Here is an 18,339-nt window from a genome sequence, read left to right as displayed (position 1 = left end):
GCTGGATTCAAGTGCAAATGAATTTGTAATTTTGATAGATATGACTGGATTCCCTTCAAAAGGGTGCCCATTTCTCCAATCTTCACTAACAAAGCATGATGTCAATGTTTTGGAATTTTGTCAATTCCATAGGAAATATAATGATATCTCAGTGTAGTTTTTATTTCAATCTCTTTGCATTTTTCTTATTATGAGTTAAGTATCTTTTTAATATGTTTGAGATGGATTAAGTTGTATCCTCTCTGAGTACTGTACAGTAAATGAATCCAGTGTTCTAGAAGTATTTTCTTGGACTCGCCTTGATCAAATCATGAATTTCAAAAGTTGTTCTTTATCTTCTTATTTTCTTAGACATCCTCCTATTTATAGTGTAATATATATCCTATGATAATTTCTATACTCATATATACACTGTATATACATGTGTCCCTGACGTACACCATTTTTCAAGCAAAAATACCTGTGTGCTATGTAGGTTTTTGACTGCATTATAAATGCCATCTCTGACATTAAGTGGGTTCTGTAAGCATAAATACTGAATGACATGAATTTGCACATTTCCATCTAGAGAGCATCCCCATTCATAGAAGTGTCCTATTCAAGCATTTTAGAGTCATTCAGCTGATTTTTTTGTATCACCATCCCCCAACCCACAGCCATACATAGAGATGTCCTGTACCTTCAAGACCTGCTGAGATTCAGGGTAAATGACTGTTAACCCAGAGTAAGGATGCCCTGTGTGTTCAATGCTGGCTTCTCCTCGGGGGGGGCAGCACTTGGGTCTGTCCATCCCACTCTTAATATTCACACAGAGAGTAAAAACAACTTACGCCGGCAAAGGCAACATAGGAGTTGGTGGGGCTCTCTTCCCACCCACTGACAGCAAAGCTTCTTTCTCATTTGTCTTTACCCTGGAAGCTCTGAGGTTTGCTTCAACTGCTGCAACTAACACCTCTGCCACCACATCCCTGGACACTAATTTTGGACATATCTACTAGTTACTGTTTTCTTATCTCAGCTTTGTTACTTTTTCTTCTTCTCCTTCCTCCTTTCATTTTCTTGTCTCTTGCCTCCTGATATTGTACAACAGACAAAGTCTAGCCCTTTATGAACAATGTTAGGCAATGGTGCTCATCCTCCAGCATCCAGCCCAGTGTGTTCTAGCAGTTCCATGCATGAATGGATATTAAAAAAATAAAATAAACACTATGGTGGTGTTTTGAAAATGAAATGTACTACTGCATGTAAACATTCTTTGTGAAAGTGATATACTGTATTGTATGATCTCATCACTGCAGACAACATTAGATCATAGGCCTTGTCAGGGAGAGAGATTTGAGTCTCAATACCCAAAAGAAACAAAATGAGAAAAGCATGGGGCAGGGAGATGGCCTCTTCCTATAAGACAAATTCAAGAAGACAAAGAAATCTACATTATACAATGGAAAGTTGAAAGGATGTGCTTTCTAGGAGTAAACAGTCTCACTGACGAAAGCCAGTTTTATGCTATGTATATATATACACGTATGTGGATATACATATATATTTGGCTACATGAGCACAAAGAAATATATGGGAAGATGCCCCACTAATGGTTATCATGTCTTTGGCTGGGTTGGTAGAAAGAAGGGCACGTATAAGGAAAAGAAAGGCCAGGCTGGTGGGAGTCAGGCAAAGTAAAGAAAAAAGGGCTGCACTTAGAAAGTGTATATGATCACACTGTGTAATCATATTAATTACATATGTATCTGTGTAAAGAAATTACATTAAAATTTGTCTAAAAAAGGAAGGAAGGGAGAGAGGGATGGAGTGAGGGAGGGGAGAGGCCTTAGACACCACAAACCCACACTCATCTCACAGGTGGGAACTGGAGAGCCTCTGATGGGAGGGTGGCAGAGCTGGGGTGATTCTGGATGGCTTGGCTTCCTGGAGCACGACTGGGAGCAGGGTTAGGGTTAGGTGCTCCTGGGCACTAAAGATTCCAACTTCGGAAGGAGCTCAGAGAAGTTGGTCGGTGAGGCCCTCCTAGTGTATGTGCAGGGGTGCTTTCCAGAACAGAGAAAACAGCTGTGCTTCTGTAGCACCCAAAGCTCTTAGCTTTCCCTTTGCTGGTCTGCAGGAAGCGAGAAAATGTGCTCATTATTTTGTCCTCAGGACAATACCTGCAATTAAGAACCAGGAGACCCCGGAGAACAGATTGCATGTAAACTGGGGCTTTGGATGGGAGGGTGAGAAAAGGCTCATGGGACCACCTTGGAGGCCAGGCTATCATGTCCTCTATCACGAGACAGAGACCTATTCAGGTTTTGAGAGGGCTTCTTTAAGAAAAATGATATACATCTGTATTACTTCTGCATATTTTAGAAACAGGTTATGTCCACGTGTGCCTATGGCTAGGATGCCCCCTCAGCACCTTGGAAGGGGCAGCACAAGGGAGGGAATATGAAGCTGGAGCTTCTCAACTGTGAGGTAAACTGTCCTCAGCCCTAGGGCCAAGGTCTGTAACTCCATAGCGCCCACCAGCCTTCACATCCAGCTCTGCACCTTTCGCACCATGACGACGCCCACAAGGAGATGCAGGATCCCCAACAGTCGCCCAGAAACTTCACCTCATGCTAATCACATGGGCAGTATTACCTCGGTTTCTAAACAATATAGATGACTGTAGCAGCTAATGTTCTGTGGGATTTAAAATGAGGCATGGCGATTCAGCCCCTTAGCTGTGATTACCCCTTAAAGTATATATGGTAACCTGGTGGGGGTGGGGAAGGGAGAACTGGATAAGACATAATGGCGATGATCACTTTTACCCTATACACTTCTATGTTATTTAAAACCATGCTTACTTAGGTTAGATTTGTAATTATTTTTAAAATTTATAGTTAAAATAGTAAAAGAAATAATTAAGATGTAATAACTTTCATCTCTCTTAAACAAAACAAACAACAACAACAAAAAAACCTCAGTAAGGCCAGAAATACTTACTTAAAAGTACTGTGCCACAAATCTTGCACTGCCAACATTGTAGGGTTCATTGTGTTCAAGTGACCCCTAATATAACTGCTTGCAGCTAAAAAAGATTTCCTCCAAGGTTTTGGAAGAATTTCCATTCTGAAAGCAAAGAGAAAATAGTCATCTTCTTTAAAAATCAGAAAGTCTTATAAAAGTCAAAGTACTTTTTGAGTAATAATTTTATTTGAGTAATAATTTTTTGAGTTTAATTTGGATTAAAAATAAGATTTATCCCTCATGGTAATAACAAAACATGTAATTATGTTTTAAAGTATATAAAAGTCATACTCTTTGTGGTTTACTATAATTTTTAACGAATGCAGATAAAATTAGATTTGAATTTTTATCACATAAGGCAATTGTTTTTCTCTAAATGCTTGATGTGATGGAGTCCACAAATAACTAATAGTGATCAAACAGGAAGAGTAGCCAGCTACGTTTTATATATATCTTAAAAGATTTTTTTAAGGAAACATTTAAACATTTTATGTCCCTATTGTTTTTAAAACATTTTAAGAATATACTCCAGCCTGGAAATCTTCTCGAACTTCACCTTTGACTGTATAAAGGTCACTTACAAAATCATAAACACTAACATTCTATTTAAAGATATTTATTCTGTAACTCCTCCGAATTGACTAGTCATCTTTTATATACTAAAGATGTGCCATCTTCATCTTTCAGAGTATATTTAAACATTTACATTTTATGCCAGTAATTTTTTTTTATTCTCATTGATTTTAAACACTTAGTCTTCTTTTAATATATAGTAAAGTTAATTCAGTTTTTCATTTGTGGTTATATCACCTTTACAATTACAAAGGATAGTTTTTGTCTATCCCTGGGAGAAAAGCTGTTCTCCATAGAAAATACATTGACTTTTTTTAGTTGTTAAGAGAAACAATTTGGGGCACTTTTAAATGATACAAAAGAAACAAAGTAAAACTGAAGTGGTTACTTAATCATATAAGTTCTATTCTTCAAACTATTTAAGTGATGTATTCCTAAATGTTATTTTAGGGAAAATATATAGCAAGTGGATTTTCCCATATGTGTTCTATATTTTAATCCATGTAATATATTCTGTGTTTGCATATTTTCTGCAACATTCCCACTGCGTTTTGGGGCATTCAAATTGCCATCAAGCTTTCATGTCCCTATTACATCTAAAGCCTGTGCTTGGAGCTGTGGAGATAAAAGATCTGTATCAAGGTCTTTCACCAGAGCACTTATGTTTTAACCACGTAGGCATCCGTCTGTCAGTGTGTGTTTGCCTACCCATCTATCCATCAATTTGTAAACATAACATGTTAGGGCTTAAATACATAAACATAGATAGTATGATCAGTTGTATATATGAAGTACACAAATTATGGACATATATTTGAGAAAATATAACCAGTGTATAAATATATCCATATACAGAGAAATGATTGAAAAATATCAATATTCTTAGTGAAACTTGATTGCTTACTCAGCACGATGGGGTGGAAGTTCTTCTACCTTTCTGTCATCTTCCTTTTCTCTAGGATCTTTTAAAACAAAATCAACTAAAAGAAAATTGAAGAGTTCTGATCAACAACCTTATAGTAATTATAGTATTTCCCAAGCAATTGCAAAACTAATTCCTTTAAAATCATTTACATTGTCTTTTGTAAATAATGAGCAATTTGTGCATTTATAAACACAAGAAAATTTTTATGAGAAAATCTATGATGTCTGTGTCTTTGAGAATATATATACCCTTTCTTAACAATGTTCCTGTTCTTTCATTCGAAAGTCATTGCTCCTAATATAATTGATACATTTTCCTTTTTAGCTCTTCCACCAAAAGCGTTCTTGTTGAATTGAAGGTCAACAATACAGAGTAGCAGTAGTTTCCCTTCACTGAGGAAAGATACATATTGCTTTGCTATTCTCTTTTAAACTGCTTAAGAGCATAGAACTACCTTGTTATGAAATCAGTGAAGTGAGCTACTTCTGCCTCTGCCGTCTTTAATTCAGTTCATTCCAACTTTATTGCTTTTCTTTGAAGATGCTCTTTCTAAAATGCAAATATGTTTTTATCCCTCTGCCTAAAATCCTTCAGTGACTCTCCTTTACCTTCAAATGCTTAAAGCATGTAAGGCCCTTAGTGTTCTATCCCCTTCCCAAAATGCACCCTCTTCTTTGGCCATCAGAGCCGCTTGCAAGGTCGGAAGAGCCTTTCACTCGTCTGCCATCATTCCCACCATTTCCTAGGCCATGCGTGTTCCCTAGGATGTATATGTTCATCCTTCACAACTCAGTTCAGGTGCCACAGAGTCCTTCCTAACAACTCAGGCATGACCTCTTCTCCCTTGGACCATGTTCTCGATTTCTCTCCTCATTGTACTTGCTACTTTGCTTTATAATTTAGTGATTTGTCCATGGCCCTCATTACACTATAAACTCTTTGGGGGCAAGGATATGGCTCTTTACATTATCAAAACACTCAATAGGAGTCTTCAATGCAGTGAATGCCCTCCTCCCTGAAGGGTCCCACAACCATTTCAAAGCAGTATGATTTCTCCAACTTTGACATAGCATCAATTACACCAGGCTTACTATCACAACCAATCGGAGAACCTTTTTTTAAAGCACAGATTTGAAAGACTGCCTCCAGAGATTTTAATTCAGATGCGTCTGGAAATGAGTACTTTTTAAATGGCTCTGCTAATGTCATTCTTAGAGTCTATTGGCCTATACCACAAGTCAGCAAACTTTCACGTAAAGGGCCAGACTGCAAGTATTTTCAACTCTGTGAGCAACAAGGTCTCTATCACAACTACTCAACAATCTCTTATGGTGCAAAAGCAGCTACAGAGAATATGCAAATGAATGTGTGTGTCTGTGTTTAATAAAACTTTACTCACAAAAACAGGCAGTGGGCCAGATTGGGCCTATGAGCTATTGCCAACCCCTGGTCCATAGCAGTAGTTTTGTAATTAATCACACTCTAGTTTATGATATCAGTAATATTAATTAATTAACATTTTAAAATTTGTTTCAGTTATGTCTTTTGTTGAGGGGATATATCCCTACAAATAGAAAGGTGGTTTTAAAAATTTTTTGCTATATTTTATTAATGAAATTTGCCTGAGATCTTAAGCAATGTAACCACAATACAAGAAACCACCTAATAAATATAATAGTTTCAAGGATAGGTGTTAACTTTAAGTTTTTTTTAAATTTATCTTTAATAAGACACATTCAAATTAGAAAGAGAAATACTGATTTACCTATGGATTTTTTTACACTAAGAAGATAATCTTCTCTCATTTCATCAGATAATGCATGTATGCTGTTAGTGAGGACTTTCAGATGTTGGGGGACTAAATTCAATACATGCTCCAGCCAAGAATCTTCCATTGGGGCTACGTGGTCTGTATCAATTCCATGGTGGATATAATAATAATATCTCTACAGAAAAGATAATGAGAAATGGAGATGGGTTTAATACTATAATAAAAGAAGTATTTATCAAAAATAAAACCACTGAGCAAAATTAAAGTTTTAGTAGAACAAAGTATTTACAAATCATAAAAAATTATTTTTTGCAATTCATATTGGCATTATTTGAGCTCTCCTAAATTAAAAACTTTTATTTCATGAAAATTAAAACTCTTACCTTAATTCATAACTACACTCTAAAACTTGAAGTTACATTACTAGATATATGATGTACTAAACAGAACTAATATATGTGGAGGTAGAAGTTAGTGTTCTATAAATGTGTGAAAATTTAGTATGTTAGTTTTTGTCCTTGTGTTATTGATAATCAGAAGATCTTAAAAGCTGTAAGTGAATCAGTATCCCTATTCATTAATCTCAGAAATATTATCCAACAGGATTTACAAAATTTCCAATTGGCCTGTTAATATTTCATGCCATAATTTTACAGCTATTGTTAAATGTGTGCACAAAAAATTCATTTTAAGACATGATAGTATTTCTCTAACAATGGACATTTAACGTCAATGTATTTTCCCAAGTTTTTACACGTCACTTATCAGAAAAAAGTTTAAACATCAAAAAATACTTTCAAATTAGTAATGTTAAAGTCTTCGATATTTGCTTTTAAAAAATTCTATATTTGAAATCATTGAAGAATTACTTTTTTCTAAAGTAAGTTAATATGCTTTGTGAAGTGTACATTATGTAATTAAAATAATTTCTCATAGAATAAAGACATGTAAAAGCTATACATGACTGAGGCTAGCTTTAACATAGGGAGCAGGGAGACTTGAGAGTCTCTGACTGTGGTCTTAGGAAACGAGGGGAAGAATGATTTCCTCTGTTAATCCAATAGAGCAATTTTATGGAACTTCATCTTTATTCCTACATCCATGTATTTGCACAGGAAGGAGCACAGAATAAACTCAAAGGCTCAAAGGCACCTTCAAGTGCTTCCTTTACTTTCAGTTCTACTGACAAAAGAAATAGCTTGTTACCAAGATGTCTTTCTCTATTGCAGAAGTGGTTAGTTTTGGCAATGTGCTTTCATCCAGAGTAGCTGAGTCTAAGACAGCATCTTGTTGCCTAAGAAAATGATAAACACACTATTCAAATGTATATAAATGGCAGTTAGAACATAAATCAATAGATTTATCTGTCATACTGTCCTCTATAAAATAAGAAAAAAAGGCATTGTGGAACATTTTTTAAATAGTAAACATATTTATTTGGTACCGTATTCCTCCCAGAATACCTTCTCTTTATTCAGAGAGAGTTTTATTGGAAGTGATTTGAAAGATCTAATTCAGAGGCCACATCCTTTTTGTTAGGCTTTATTCATTCTTGCTCATTTCTCCAAAATCATCTCTCTTCTCTGAACTTTTATAGGAATGTTCTTGCATTATTCCTAAAATACGTATGGTTATTTATAAATATGATGGAAAAGACTCTAAATGTAGTTTTGTCAAAGACACAGATATATTCTTCAAAAGACCATTTCTCAGATTTCTAGGAACACATATTAGAAGTTAGCAACAAGTGACATACAAGCTCATATGCTCCTATGTTTTTGTTATTGGCTAACTGTTCATATAATACTATAATGTTTCTAGGTATAATTTAATTCAAAACCTATATTAGATATGAGCCACATTTTGTGACTCCCTCTGGGGTTCCAATGTGTGAAAAGTTCACAGTTTCAGGAAAATAAGTTGTTCTGCGATAACTTTAACCTCTTTATCATTGAATATATCATGCTCCAGGTCCCAACTTCATCGGGGATGGACACAGGTTAGTGATGCTGTGTAATAAAATACTTCTTCCCACTAACTGTCCAGTGAGTGGAGACTGGAGGTTTACTGAATATCTGTGTGAGATATCACACCAAAGTAGGTACCCAGAATGGATCTTCTGACTTAGTTTTTTGCAAATCTAGGAATCCACTATCTTGTGAACTTTAGACTTATTTTTTTCAACTAAATGGACCAGAGAAGAGAGGCAAGGCAATGTCTCAGGAATGTCTCAGGTAATATCTCAGTTTAATTCCGTACATGGTAGGTGCTCAATAAACATTTATCAACTGAGGAATAAGCATATGAGAGGAGTGGTGGAAGATCTTCAGGGTATTCTGTGGCTGGAAAGAGAAGGGTTATTTTAACTGCAAACGTAATCATCTCATTATTTTGGTGTTTGTATAGTAAAAAGGTACTAATGACAGCAACGTACTTCAGGAATCAGGATATCTGGGTTCAGATTCTGCCACTATAAAGTATATGACCTTAATAAATGGATTGTTGGGGTTTTTTGTTTTTTAAGGGCAGAAATGCTTATCCTATCTACTTTGCTGAATCCTGACACTCAAACTTCACCCTCTGTGTGAGTAATGTGGACCTAGAAGGATGCAGCAAGGTCAGGAGAGGTGAAGAGGAAGGAGGTTAGGGGCTATAGGAGAGGCTGCAGAAGTTCTTGCAGTCAGAATGAAGATCCTTTCAGCTCTAAAACTCTACAGTTCTATCGTTCTGTGGCTGCAGGCAAAGATTCTGCTACTAGGAACAATAATAGAAGCTTTCTCTAATCCTCACACCTACTGTTACAGGAGACAATGACATAATTATCCCCACTGCACAGGTGAAGAAACAATGCCAGAGAGATTAAATAACCTCCCCTTCATCACACTGTTAATTAAATACAAAAACAAGGATCTGCCCATCCACACGTGCTTCTAAACTGCCATGCTCTTCCCATCAAAGCAACATTCCATTCAGAAATCAATCAATCAATACTGAAGACACTTTACCTGTTAAAGAGAAGATATGACGTACTTTATTTCTCAAAACTGAAAGAACTATATTGATATTTTTTCTCTTTATCAATAGAGATTTTTGGTTCAAGATGGTGACATAAACATCCTTTTTTTCAAGTTTTCCTATGAAAATGGTAATAATTTTAACCCAGGATTGTAAAGCAACTAGAGGGTCATCAGCTGAGTAGATACTTCAACAAACTTTTGGAGCATGAAAAGAAGATAAAGAACAGATGAAACAACTGAGAACACCCCAGACCGTAACTCATGCAGGAAGGAAACCAATCTGCCTAGGAGACCCCTAGAAAAGGCTCTCGTCTTGCAATCAACAGGTACCAAGGGAGGAAATGTATAGGAAGGCTGACAGCAAGGAAATTATCTGAGCAACTTTATGCCAGCAAATTAGACAACTCAGGGGACTTCCCTGGTGGTACAGTGGTTAAGAATCCACCTGCCAATGCAGGGGACGCAGGTTAGAGCGCTGGTCCGGGAAGATCCCACATGCCGCAGAGCAGCTAAGCCCGTGCGCCACAACTACTGAGCCTGCGCTCCAGAGCCCACGAGCCACAACTACTGAGCCTGCGCTCCAGAGCCCGCAAGCCACAACTACTGAGCCCAGGTGCTACAACTACTGGAGCCTGCGCACCTAGAGACCATGGTCTGCAACAAGAGGAGCCACTGCAACAAAGAGTAACCCCCACTTGCCGCGACTAGAGAAAGCCCGTGCACAGCAACGAAGACCCAACACAGCCATAAATAAATAAATAAATAAATAAATAAATAAATAAATAAATTTTTAAAAAATTAGACAACTTAAATGAAAAGAACATATTGCTAAATGGTAAAAAAGTACCAAACATGCCTCGAGAAGAAATAGAAAATATGAAGAGATCTATATCAAGTAAACTAATTGAATTAGTAAGTAATAATCTTTCCACAAAGAAAAGTTCAGGTCCAGATGGCCTCACTAATAAATTCTATCAAACAAGTAAGGAAGAAACAACACCAATTCTCCACAAATTCATTTGAAAAATAGAGGAGGTGGAAACACTTAACTCATTTTATGAGGCCAGTAGTACCCCGATACCAAAGCCAGACAAAGACATTACAAGAAAAGTACAGTCCCATATCATTCATTAATGTAGATTTGAAAATCCTTAAAATTTTAACAAATCCATTATGTATATTACATATCCATAATGACTAAGTGAGAGGAATGCAAGGTTTAACATATGAAGATCATTTAATGTAATATGCCATATTTAAAAAGCACAAAAATCAAATGATCATCTCAATGAACATTGAAAAAGCATCTGACAGAAATCCAGCACCCACTCATGATGAAAACTCTCAACAAACTAGGAAAAGAAGGGAACTTCGTTAATCTAATATAGAGTATCTTAAAAATCTGCAACTAACATCCTACATAAATGTGAAAGACTGAACGCTTTCCCCATAAGACTGGGAATTTCACTATCACCAGTTCTATTCAACAATGTACTGGGGCTTCCCTGGTGGCGCAGTGGTTGAGAGTCCACCTGCTGATGCAGGGGACACGGGTTCGTGCCCCGGTCCGGGAAGATCCCACACGCCGCGGAGCGGCTAGTCCCGTGAGCCATGGCCGCTGAGCCTGCACGTCCGGAGCCGGTGCTCCGCAATGGGAGGGGACACAACAGTGAGAGGCACGCGTACCGCAAAAACAAACAAACAAACAAAAAAACAATGTACTGAAGGACCCAACAAGTGTAAAATCGAAAGAGAGAAATGAAAAGCATCTAAATTGAAAATGAAGACATAAATCTATTATTTGCAGACAACATGACCGATATGTAGGAAATTCTAAGGTATCTTTTAAAAAGCTCCAGAACTAGTAAGCAAGTTTAGTAAGGTCTTATGATATAAAATTAACAAGCAAAAACTCAATAGATTTTTCTATATACTGAGAAAGAACAATCAGAAAATGAAATTAAATAATTTCATTCACATCAAAAGAAAAATACTCAAGAATAATTTTTTTAAAGTCTAAGACTTGTACATTAAAAACACAAGACACTAATGAGAGCAATTAAAGAAAATCTAATTTAATGGAGAGAAATAACATGTTCATGGACTGGAAGGCTCAATATTATTGAAATGGCAATTCTCTCAAAATTGATTTATAGTTTCAATGCATTGTCTACTATATCTCAGTAAGCTTTTTCTTTTTTTTTTTGCAGAAACTGACAAGCTGATCTTAAAGTGTAGTATATGAAAATGCAAAAGACCTAGAATAGCCAAAACAATTTTGAAAAAGAATAAATTTTGTGGAATTAAACTACCTGATTTCAAAACTTAATATAAAGCTACATGACAAGTGGTGTAAATACAGACACATAGGTAAATGGAAGAGAAGTAGAACCCTATATATGGTCAAATGATTTTGGACAAAGATGCCCAGGTAATTCAATGAAAATTGTCTTTTCACCACATGGGGCTGAAACATTTGGATATCTATATGCAAAAAAAATGAACCTTAACCCTTACCTCATAACACAGATACCTCATTGAAATAAAGTATGCACATAAATGTAAGAGCTAAAACTAAAACTAGAGCTAAGCTGAAACTTCTAAGAAAACATAAGAGAAAATATTTATGATCTTGTGATAGGAAAAGTTTCTTGGATATGACTCCAAAAGCATGAACAATAAAAGAAAAAAAATGATAAGTTGAGCTTCATCAAAATTTAAAACTTTTGCTTTTCAAAAAATGCCAGGAAGGAAATTAAAAGATAAGCCACAGACTGGGAGAAAATACTTGCAAAAGATGTATCTGATAAAGAACTTGCATAGAAAATATATAAAAAAACTCTTACAAGGCAATAATAAGACAAACAACCCAACTTTTAAAAATGGGCAATAGGTTTAAATTGACAGTTCCCCAAAGAAATTATGTGAATGCCAAACAACTACAAAAAAGATGTCCATCGTTTTTAGTCATTAGAGACATACAACCTAAAGCCATGATAAGATACGACAACACATTTACTAGAATGGCTAGAATGACAAAACACAACAAAAGATAAAGTGTGGGCAAGAATGTAGAGAAACTAGAAACTTCTTTATACATTCCTGTGGGAATGTAAAATAGTATGATGATTTGGAAAACAGCTTAGGAATGTCTTAAAAATTTAAACATACACCTACTACATTACCCAGAATTTCTATAAATAGGTATCTACACAGGAGAAGTAAAAACAGATGTCCACAAAAAGACCAGCATGCAAAGCTCATAGCAGCATCATTCATAATAGCCCCAAATAAGAAACAGTAAACAAGATGGATTTCAAAAACATACATACTGTATGATTCTATTTATGTGAAATTGCAGAAAAGGTAAAGCTATAGAGACAGAAAGCAGATCAATGATTGCCTGGGGCAACCAGCGGTAGAAAGGATTAATTGAGACGGGCAAAAGGGAACTTGTAGATAACAGAAGTATTCTAAAACTGGATTTTGATGAAGGTTGCACAACTACAGAAATTTACTAAAATTCATTCAACTGTACATTTTTAACGTGGATGAATTTAATGGTATGTAAATTATATCTCGCTAAATCTGTTTTTTACAGACTATATAGAAGGCTTTGAAAAGACAAACTGACAGTACAAACAGATTGCAAACAAAGAAGTAACAAATAAAGCAACAAAGTCTTCTCATCAACAATAATATATGCCATCATGTGGCTATAGATAATACTGTATCATGTAATTGACATTTGCTAAGAGAGTAGAACTTAAGGGTTCTCACAGACACAGAAAAAAGGTAAATATGTCAGGTGATGGATGTGTTAACTTGATTGCTGGAAATCCTTTCAAAATGTGTAAGTATATTAAATCATCACATTGTACACTTTAAATATATTCTATTTTTATTTGGGGAAAATTGTTAATATTTTTCAATGTTTTCCATATTTGTAGGGAAAAAATTACTATTATTCTTTAACTCTGTAGTGAGCTTAGTCATTAATTCATGAGTAAGGGCAAAATAGTAGCGACCTTAACAAAAAATTAAAGTCTCGAGTTTACTCTCCACAGATCCTCATTGAAAGAACTACTAAGGGAAGGACTTCAGCAAAAAAAAAAAAAGAAATGAACCTGGAAGTGAGGAGTAGAATGCAAAGGCAACTTTCTAAGAAATTAGAAAACATGTTAGTAAATCTAAGTAAGTAGGAGCTTTAGAAAAAGAGTATGGGGAGTTAAAGGACTTGGTAAAACTGAAATATTGGTAGAAATAAAATAAACAATCACACAAAAAATGCAAAGGAAAGTTCAGAGCTAAGTTAAAGCACTCAAAAGTCCTTTCATATTATTCAGAAGGAAGATGGATCAAATGAAATTTAAACTTTTAAAAATATAAGTTATTATATGTGGCTTTAAATGCTAGGGTAACCACTAAAAGAATAAAAATATATTTGATAGCTTTTAAGCCAATAGGAATAAAGGGAGAAGAGAGAAAATTCAATTCAATAGAAATAATAAAAAAGATTAAGTAAGCAAAGGCAACATACAGTAAATAGAAAATACAAAATAAGAAATATGTAATACCAATAACTACAAATGGGATTAAACATGCTACTAAAGTCCAGAAACTCAAAGATTGAATTTTAATAAGTCCATCCATATAGTGTTTGTTAAAGGTATAACTAAAAATGACATAAAATGATTAAAAAGAGACTTATGTTTCTTATAACACAGCAGCAAAGATAATCTGAAAAACCTCCCAGTACCATTCTATAAATACTGGATAATATGCCACAAAGCTCCTTTGAATGCATAGCTGAGCTCACAAGAAAAAAAGGAAATACTCAGGAGGGAAAAGATGGAATGACAAGGCAGAGTAACAGCCACCCCCCGAGGCTACAGCTGCCCTTGGGGGGCGGAGCCTTGGACTTTAATGCCCATGTGGGTCAGGAGATGATTCTGTAGGCTGGAGTTAAATGGAGAATTCAAACCCAGACCTCTGTATGAAGCTGAAACCCAAGATGGGCTCTATCCTCAACTAGAGGAGGACCAAAAATGACAGGCACAGGAAAGTTGTGTCAAGAAGATCATTTGTCTTGGCCAGGACACTGGGAGGAGAAAAAATTGCTTCTATGAGTTTGTACCCAGAGGCCTACACACACACGGCTTGGAGTGCTAATTTTACTCCAAGTTCATGTGTTCTGAGAGGGCTTAATTGAAGAAAGTGATGTAAGTGGGCCAAGCTGGTAATGTCTAGTGGTGCCTGGCAAAAGCAAACTCCAAACCACTCTCGCAGGGGCACACGTCCACGATCTAACTGCACAGGAGCCCACATATCTGCCATCCCTTTGTCAGCACACAGTGACCACTGCCCTCCCCTCAAGATGCCTATCCAGCCAGTAAGGTGTCACATGGGGACAGTAAAATGGAGCTCTGTGGGTGAGTGACTTACTGTAATGTGTCATTAAATTCTGTTCACCAATGGCAGTGTGTGTGCGTTGAGTCATGATGAAAGAAAGGGGCTACTGAACAATTAGCGTCAAGCTGTGAAAAAACAGGCAAAGAGGCACTGGTGACTTGCATCTGCGTTGCCCTCCGTAAACAGATCTGTACTTCAGACTGGGCAAGCCCTGCCCTGATCACACTGCTGATCATTTCAGCCCAGTTCCTTCCTGTTATACACAAGGAGACCCACAATGCCAGGGAAGTCACCACATCACCTGAACAGACAAGATGGGGAAAAAAATAACTGCCCCAAATCTTCTACCAGGCAGCATGCCTACAACCAGAATGCCCAGACATTCTGCTGTCTCAACCAACACCAAGTATTCATATTGACACCTGATGGAAGAAATGTTCATGTATTGAGTTATGGGGAAGTCTTTCTGGCTTATACATGATTTGGCTTGAACTTCATGCTAACTCGAACAGCCTGTCTTATGGCCCGTCAAACATGCCTTGTACATTTGTTTTAACCATTAAAGAAAAGATTGCATTTAAAAATCTAAATGGAGTGACTGTGTTTCAGGCATTTAAAATGGAGCCAGGTGGCCACTGTGGATGTGGTTTCAGACATGTTCCTGCATCACTGAGAACTTAAATTTTCTGAAAATTTTCTGAACGGTTATCAAATTCAAGGATACCACCAGCCATGCTCAAAACAGTATCTGCTAGCAGCTGCCAGCTACAACCCCTTGTAACTATGCAACCGTTTTGGACCCCAACCAATCCTTACTTAACAAGCATCCTTCCTTCTTGCCAGATCCAATTATAATTCTTGATAAACAATTCATGAAACTAACTGTAACCTTGTAGTTTTTGTCTTTATAAGTCTCCCCCATTTTGTAGTCTAGAGGAACACAAGTCAAGTGCTTATTGAACCTGTATCTCCTAGATTATAGTCCTCAGTTTGGCTTGAATAAAACTCTCTCCTATCCCTATTATAGATTTTTTTTATTGATCATTTTCATCAACATACCTTTTCAGCTCACGATATTTAAAAGTGAGACAGCTTTAGAGTTAAGCTCAGTCTTTCACTACTTATACCCTGACCTCATTCCAACAAGGCTTTCAGGCATCCTTAGAGAGGCACAGAATTCTTATAATTTTAGATTAAAAAGTTCCCAGGGGCTCTAACGAGGGTAACACTGGTTAGCTTATAGAACTTACATAATGACATTAACAAGAGTGCTTCTAAAGTTTTCTCGTTCTTTATGTGGAGATTTGCTCTTTGATTTGGAAGTAGATGGTCCAGCATGGCTATCATCAATCTGGTCGAGTAACTTGCCCTTTTTTCCAAAGCGTTCCATGTATTCAGCTTGAATTTTTTTTAAAAAGGCATAAATTAGTCATCTAAAAAGTACGCTAAAATATTTAAGTGGTTAGAATAAAATGCTGAAGCATGTTTTAAGAAAAAAACTACATTCTTTAAGTTCTTAAGTAACCATATTTTCTTTCACTACGAGGAAGTTAAACTAACTCTCATTTTATGCCATCACAATAGAAACCTTTATTTCAAGAATATTCATTAATTTATTTTATATTTTGATTAATGTTAATAAACTCAGATTTTCAAATATATTTGCATAGAACCTTCTTAAAATGAAGATTAAAATTATTATAAAAACAGAATATAAAACTATTTCAGAAAATTTAAAGAACCATGATGAAAAAAAGTTAATATTCAATACAATCAAGCTGATAAGTCAAAAATATTAATATAAATAATTTAGAAGTAATGTTTACAACTTATTAAAATCCCCCTTAGAAAAAACTTTAGTCTTTGATACAGAGGCAAATTCTGAATACACAATAAATCAAAGTTTTATTATAAACATCCCAATTCCTAAAATATCAGCTTTTATACCATTTACAACAGCCGGAAATAACTAAGAACTGGATTCAATTATTTTCTTAGGGAACACACTTGGGATAAATTTTTCTACTTTACATAAATATTTCAGTTTACAATTTCAGTGTTCTAATTAACTAAATATTGTGTGATTTTTCTTCTCTAGAAAATGTCCTTGAAGTCTAAGATAGAATATTAGGGTTCTTACCATATGATTGTTGATTTTTAACACTGAACTGCTCTGTAATACCTTCATCCTGCTTTACATTCAAATGGAATGATGGAGCCGCCTGCTGCCACTGGGGCTTTGAACTCACCTGAAATATGAAATTTAGATAGCATTAACAAAACAAGGTCAGAAAAAAAAAACTTTTTTCATGAAATGCATAAGAATGTATAAACACAGACGTTTTCTCAAACAAATTAGGACATCTGTAAAGAAGGCACAAATACCCAATAGCACATCTCACTAAAGCCTGTGAATGGCACGGTGTGTGGCATCTGGGACACATTACCAAAGGCTCCGCTGCTGGTTTGATGTGGGCACCTGTTACCTAACTGAGGTGTTCATTCCACAGAGTTTACTCATCCAAAGACATTGGCAAGTGATTTTTTAAGCCTTCCATCTTAATTAGAGGCACACTGTGCTGGACTCCAATGCTAATGAGTTCCTCTACATTCCAGCTCCAAAGGATCTTCCTGTTCTCATGGCTTCAGCAGCTCTAGATTACCCTGGCAACTCACAAACTCATTCCATCGTTTAAGGCAGGGGTTATAAATTCTTATACCTACACAGTTCTGGCAGGTATCATGAAAGAAGGAGAAAAGGTAGTGATGATAGCTAATTGGCACTCAGCTTCAGTGCTGGGAAATGTTAGGGGGTGGTGGGGACTGTGGCCAACAGGAGAAAGCCTACGTCTCCTAAAAAGGCAACAACTAATTAGCTCGAGCCGGTTACTGCGATAACAGAACACAGGCCCACTGTTGCTAGAACCTATGTCTCTTCAAGAAACCCAGATGGGTGGGTTTTAAAGTAGAATGTACATTTTTTTTTTTTTTTTTTTTTGCGGTACGCGGGCCTCTCACTGTTGTGGCCTCTCCCGTTGCGGAGCATAGGCTCTGGACGCGCAGGCCCAGCGGTCATGGTTCATGGGCCCAGCCGCTCCGTGGCATGTGGGATCTTCCCGGACCGAGGCACGAACCCGTGTCCACTGCATTGGCAGGTGGACTCTCAACCACTGTGCCACCAGGGAAGCCCAGAATGTACATATTTTTAAACAATGACAATCGAATCTGTGTCTTCCTCTCACATTCAGGCCAACTTGACAGCCCATGCTTGTACTGGCTTTTATTGAATAGTTTTACTCTTCCCAGCCCTTTACTCCTACTTTCAAATAAACTACCTGCACAGAAGCCCTTTTCTCAGGCTCTTCTTTCTCAGGAAAACAAGCTAAGACAATGAATAAGTCAATGCTTTTCCATCCTTCCCTGCCTGCCTTCCCATTCTTCCGCTCTCATCTTGCTCCATAAAGGATTTCAGATTCATGGGTGGGCTATGAGTAAGGTGTTCACAAAGGGTGGGAATCAGGTCACCAGCTCAGAGGGGTCGGGAGCCACCAGCACTGGGTCACCCTTGATTTCAGCAACAAGGATCACCACCAGAAGCATAAATGTCTGTAATGAAAATCACTCTAGGGCTT

General features: G+C 36.6%; 1 protein-coding gene across 1 annotated transcript in view; it reads right to left on the bottom strand.

Annotated features, from left to right (window-relative positions):
• The window catches only part of DNAH7 (dynein axonemal heavy chain 7), a gene marked incomplete at its 5' end in the record, with an annotated part of 243,326 nt that overhangs the window by 205,685 nt on the left and 19,302 nt on the right, over nt 1–18,339 (bottom strand). Inside the window, 6 exons of the mRNA XM_082630414.1 lie at nt 2,986–3,111; nt 4,487–4,562; nt 6,273–6,453; nt 7,485–7,572; nt 15,958–16,105; nt 16,848–16,956. Coding sequence (XP_082486540.1) covers nt 2,986–3,111; nt 4,487–4,562; nt 6,273–6,453; nt 7,485–7,572; nt 15,958–16,105; nt 16,848–16,956 — 728 coding nt within the window. The remainder of the gene's footprint in view (nt 1–2,985; nt 3,112–4,486; nt 4,563–6,272; nt 6,454–7,484; nt 7,573–15,957; nt 16,106–16,847; nt 16,957–18,339) is intronic.

Source organism: Mesoplodon mirus, assembly GCF_964341445.2.
Source record: "Mesoplodon mirus genome assembly, chromosome: 8".
Lineage (NCBI taxonomy): Eukaryota > Metazoa > Chordata > Mammalia > Artiodactyla > Ziphiidae > Mesoplodon > Mesoplodon mirus.
Note: the sequence above shows the minus strand (reverse complement) of the source record. Positions and strands in the feature narration are given on the sequence as shown.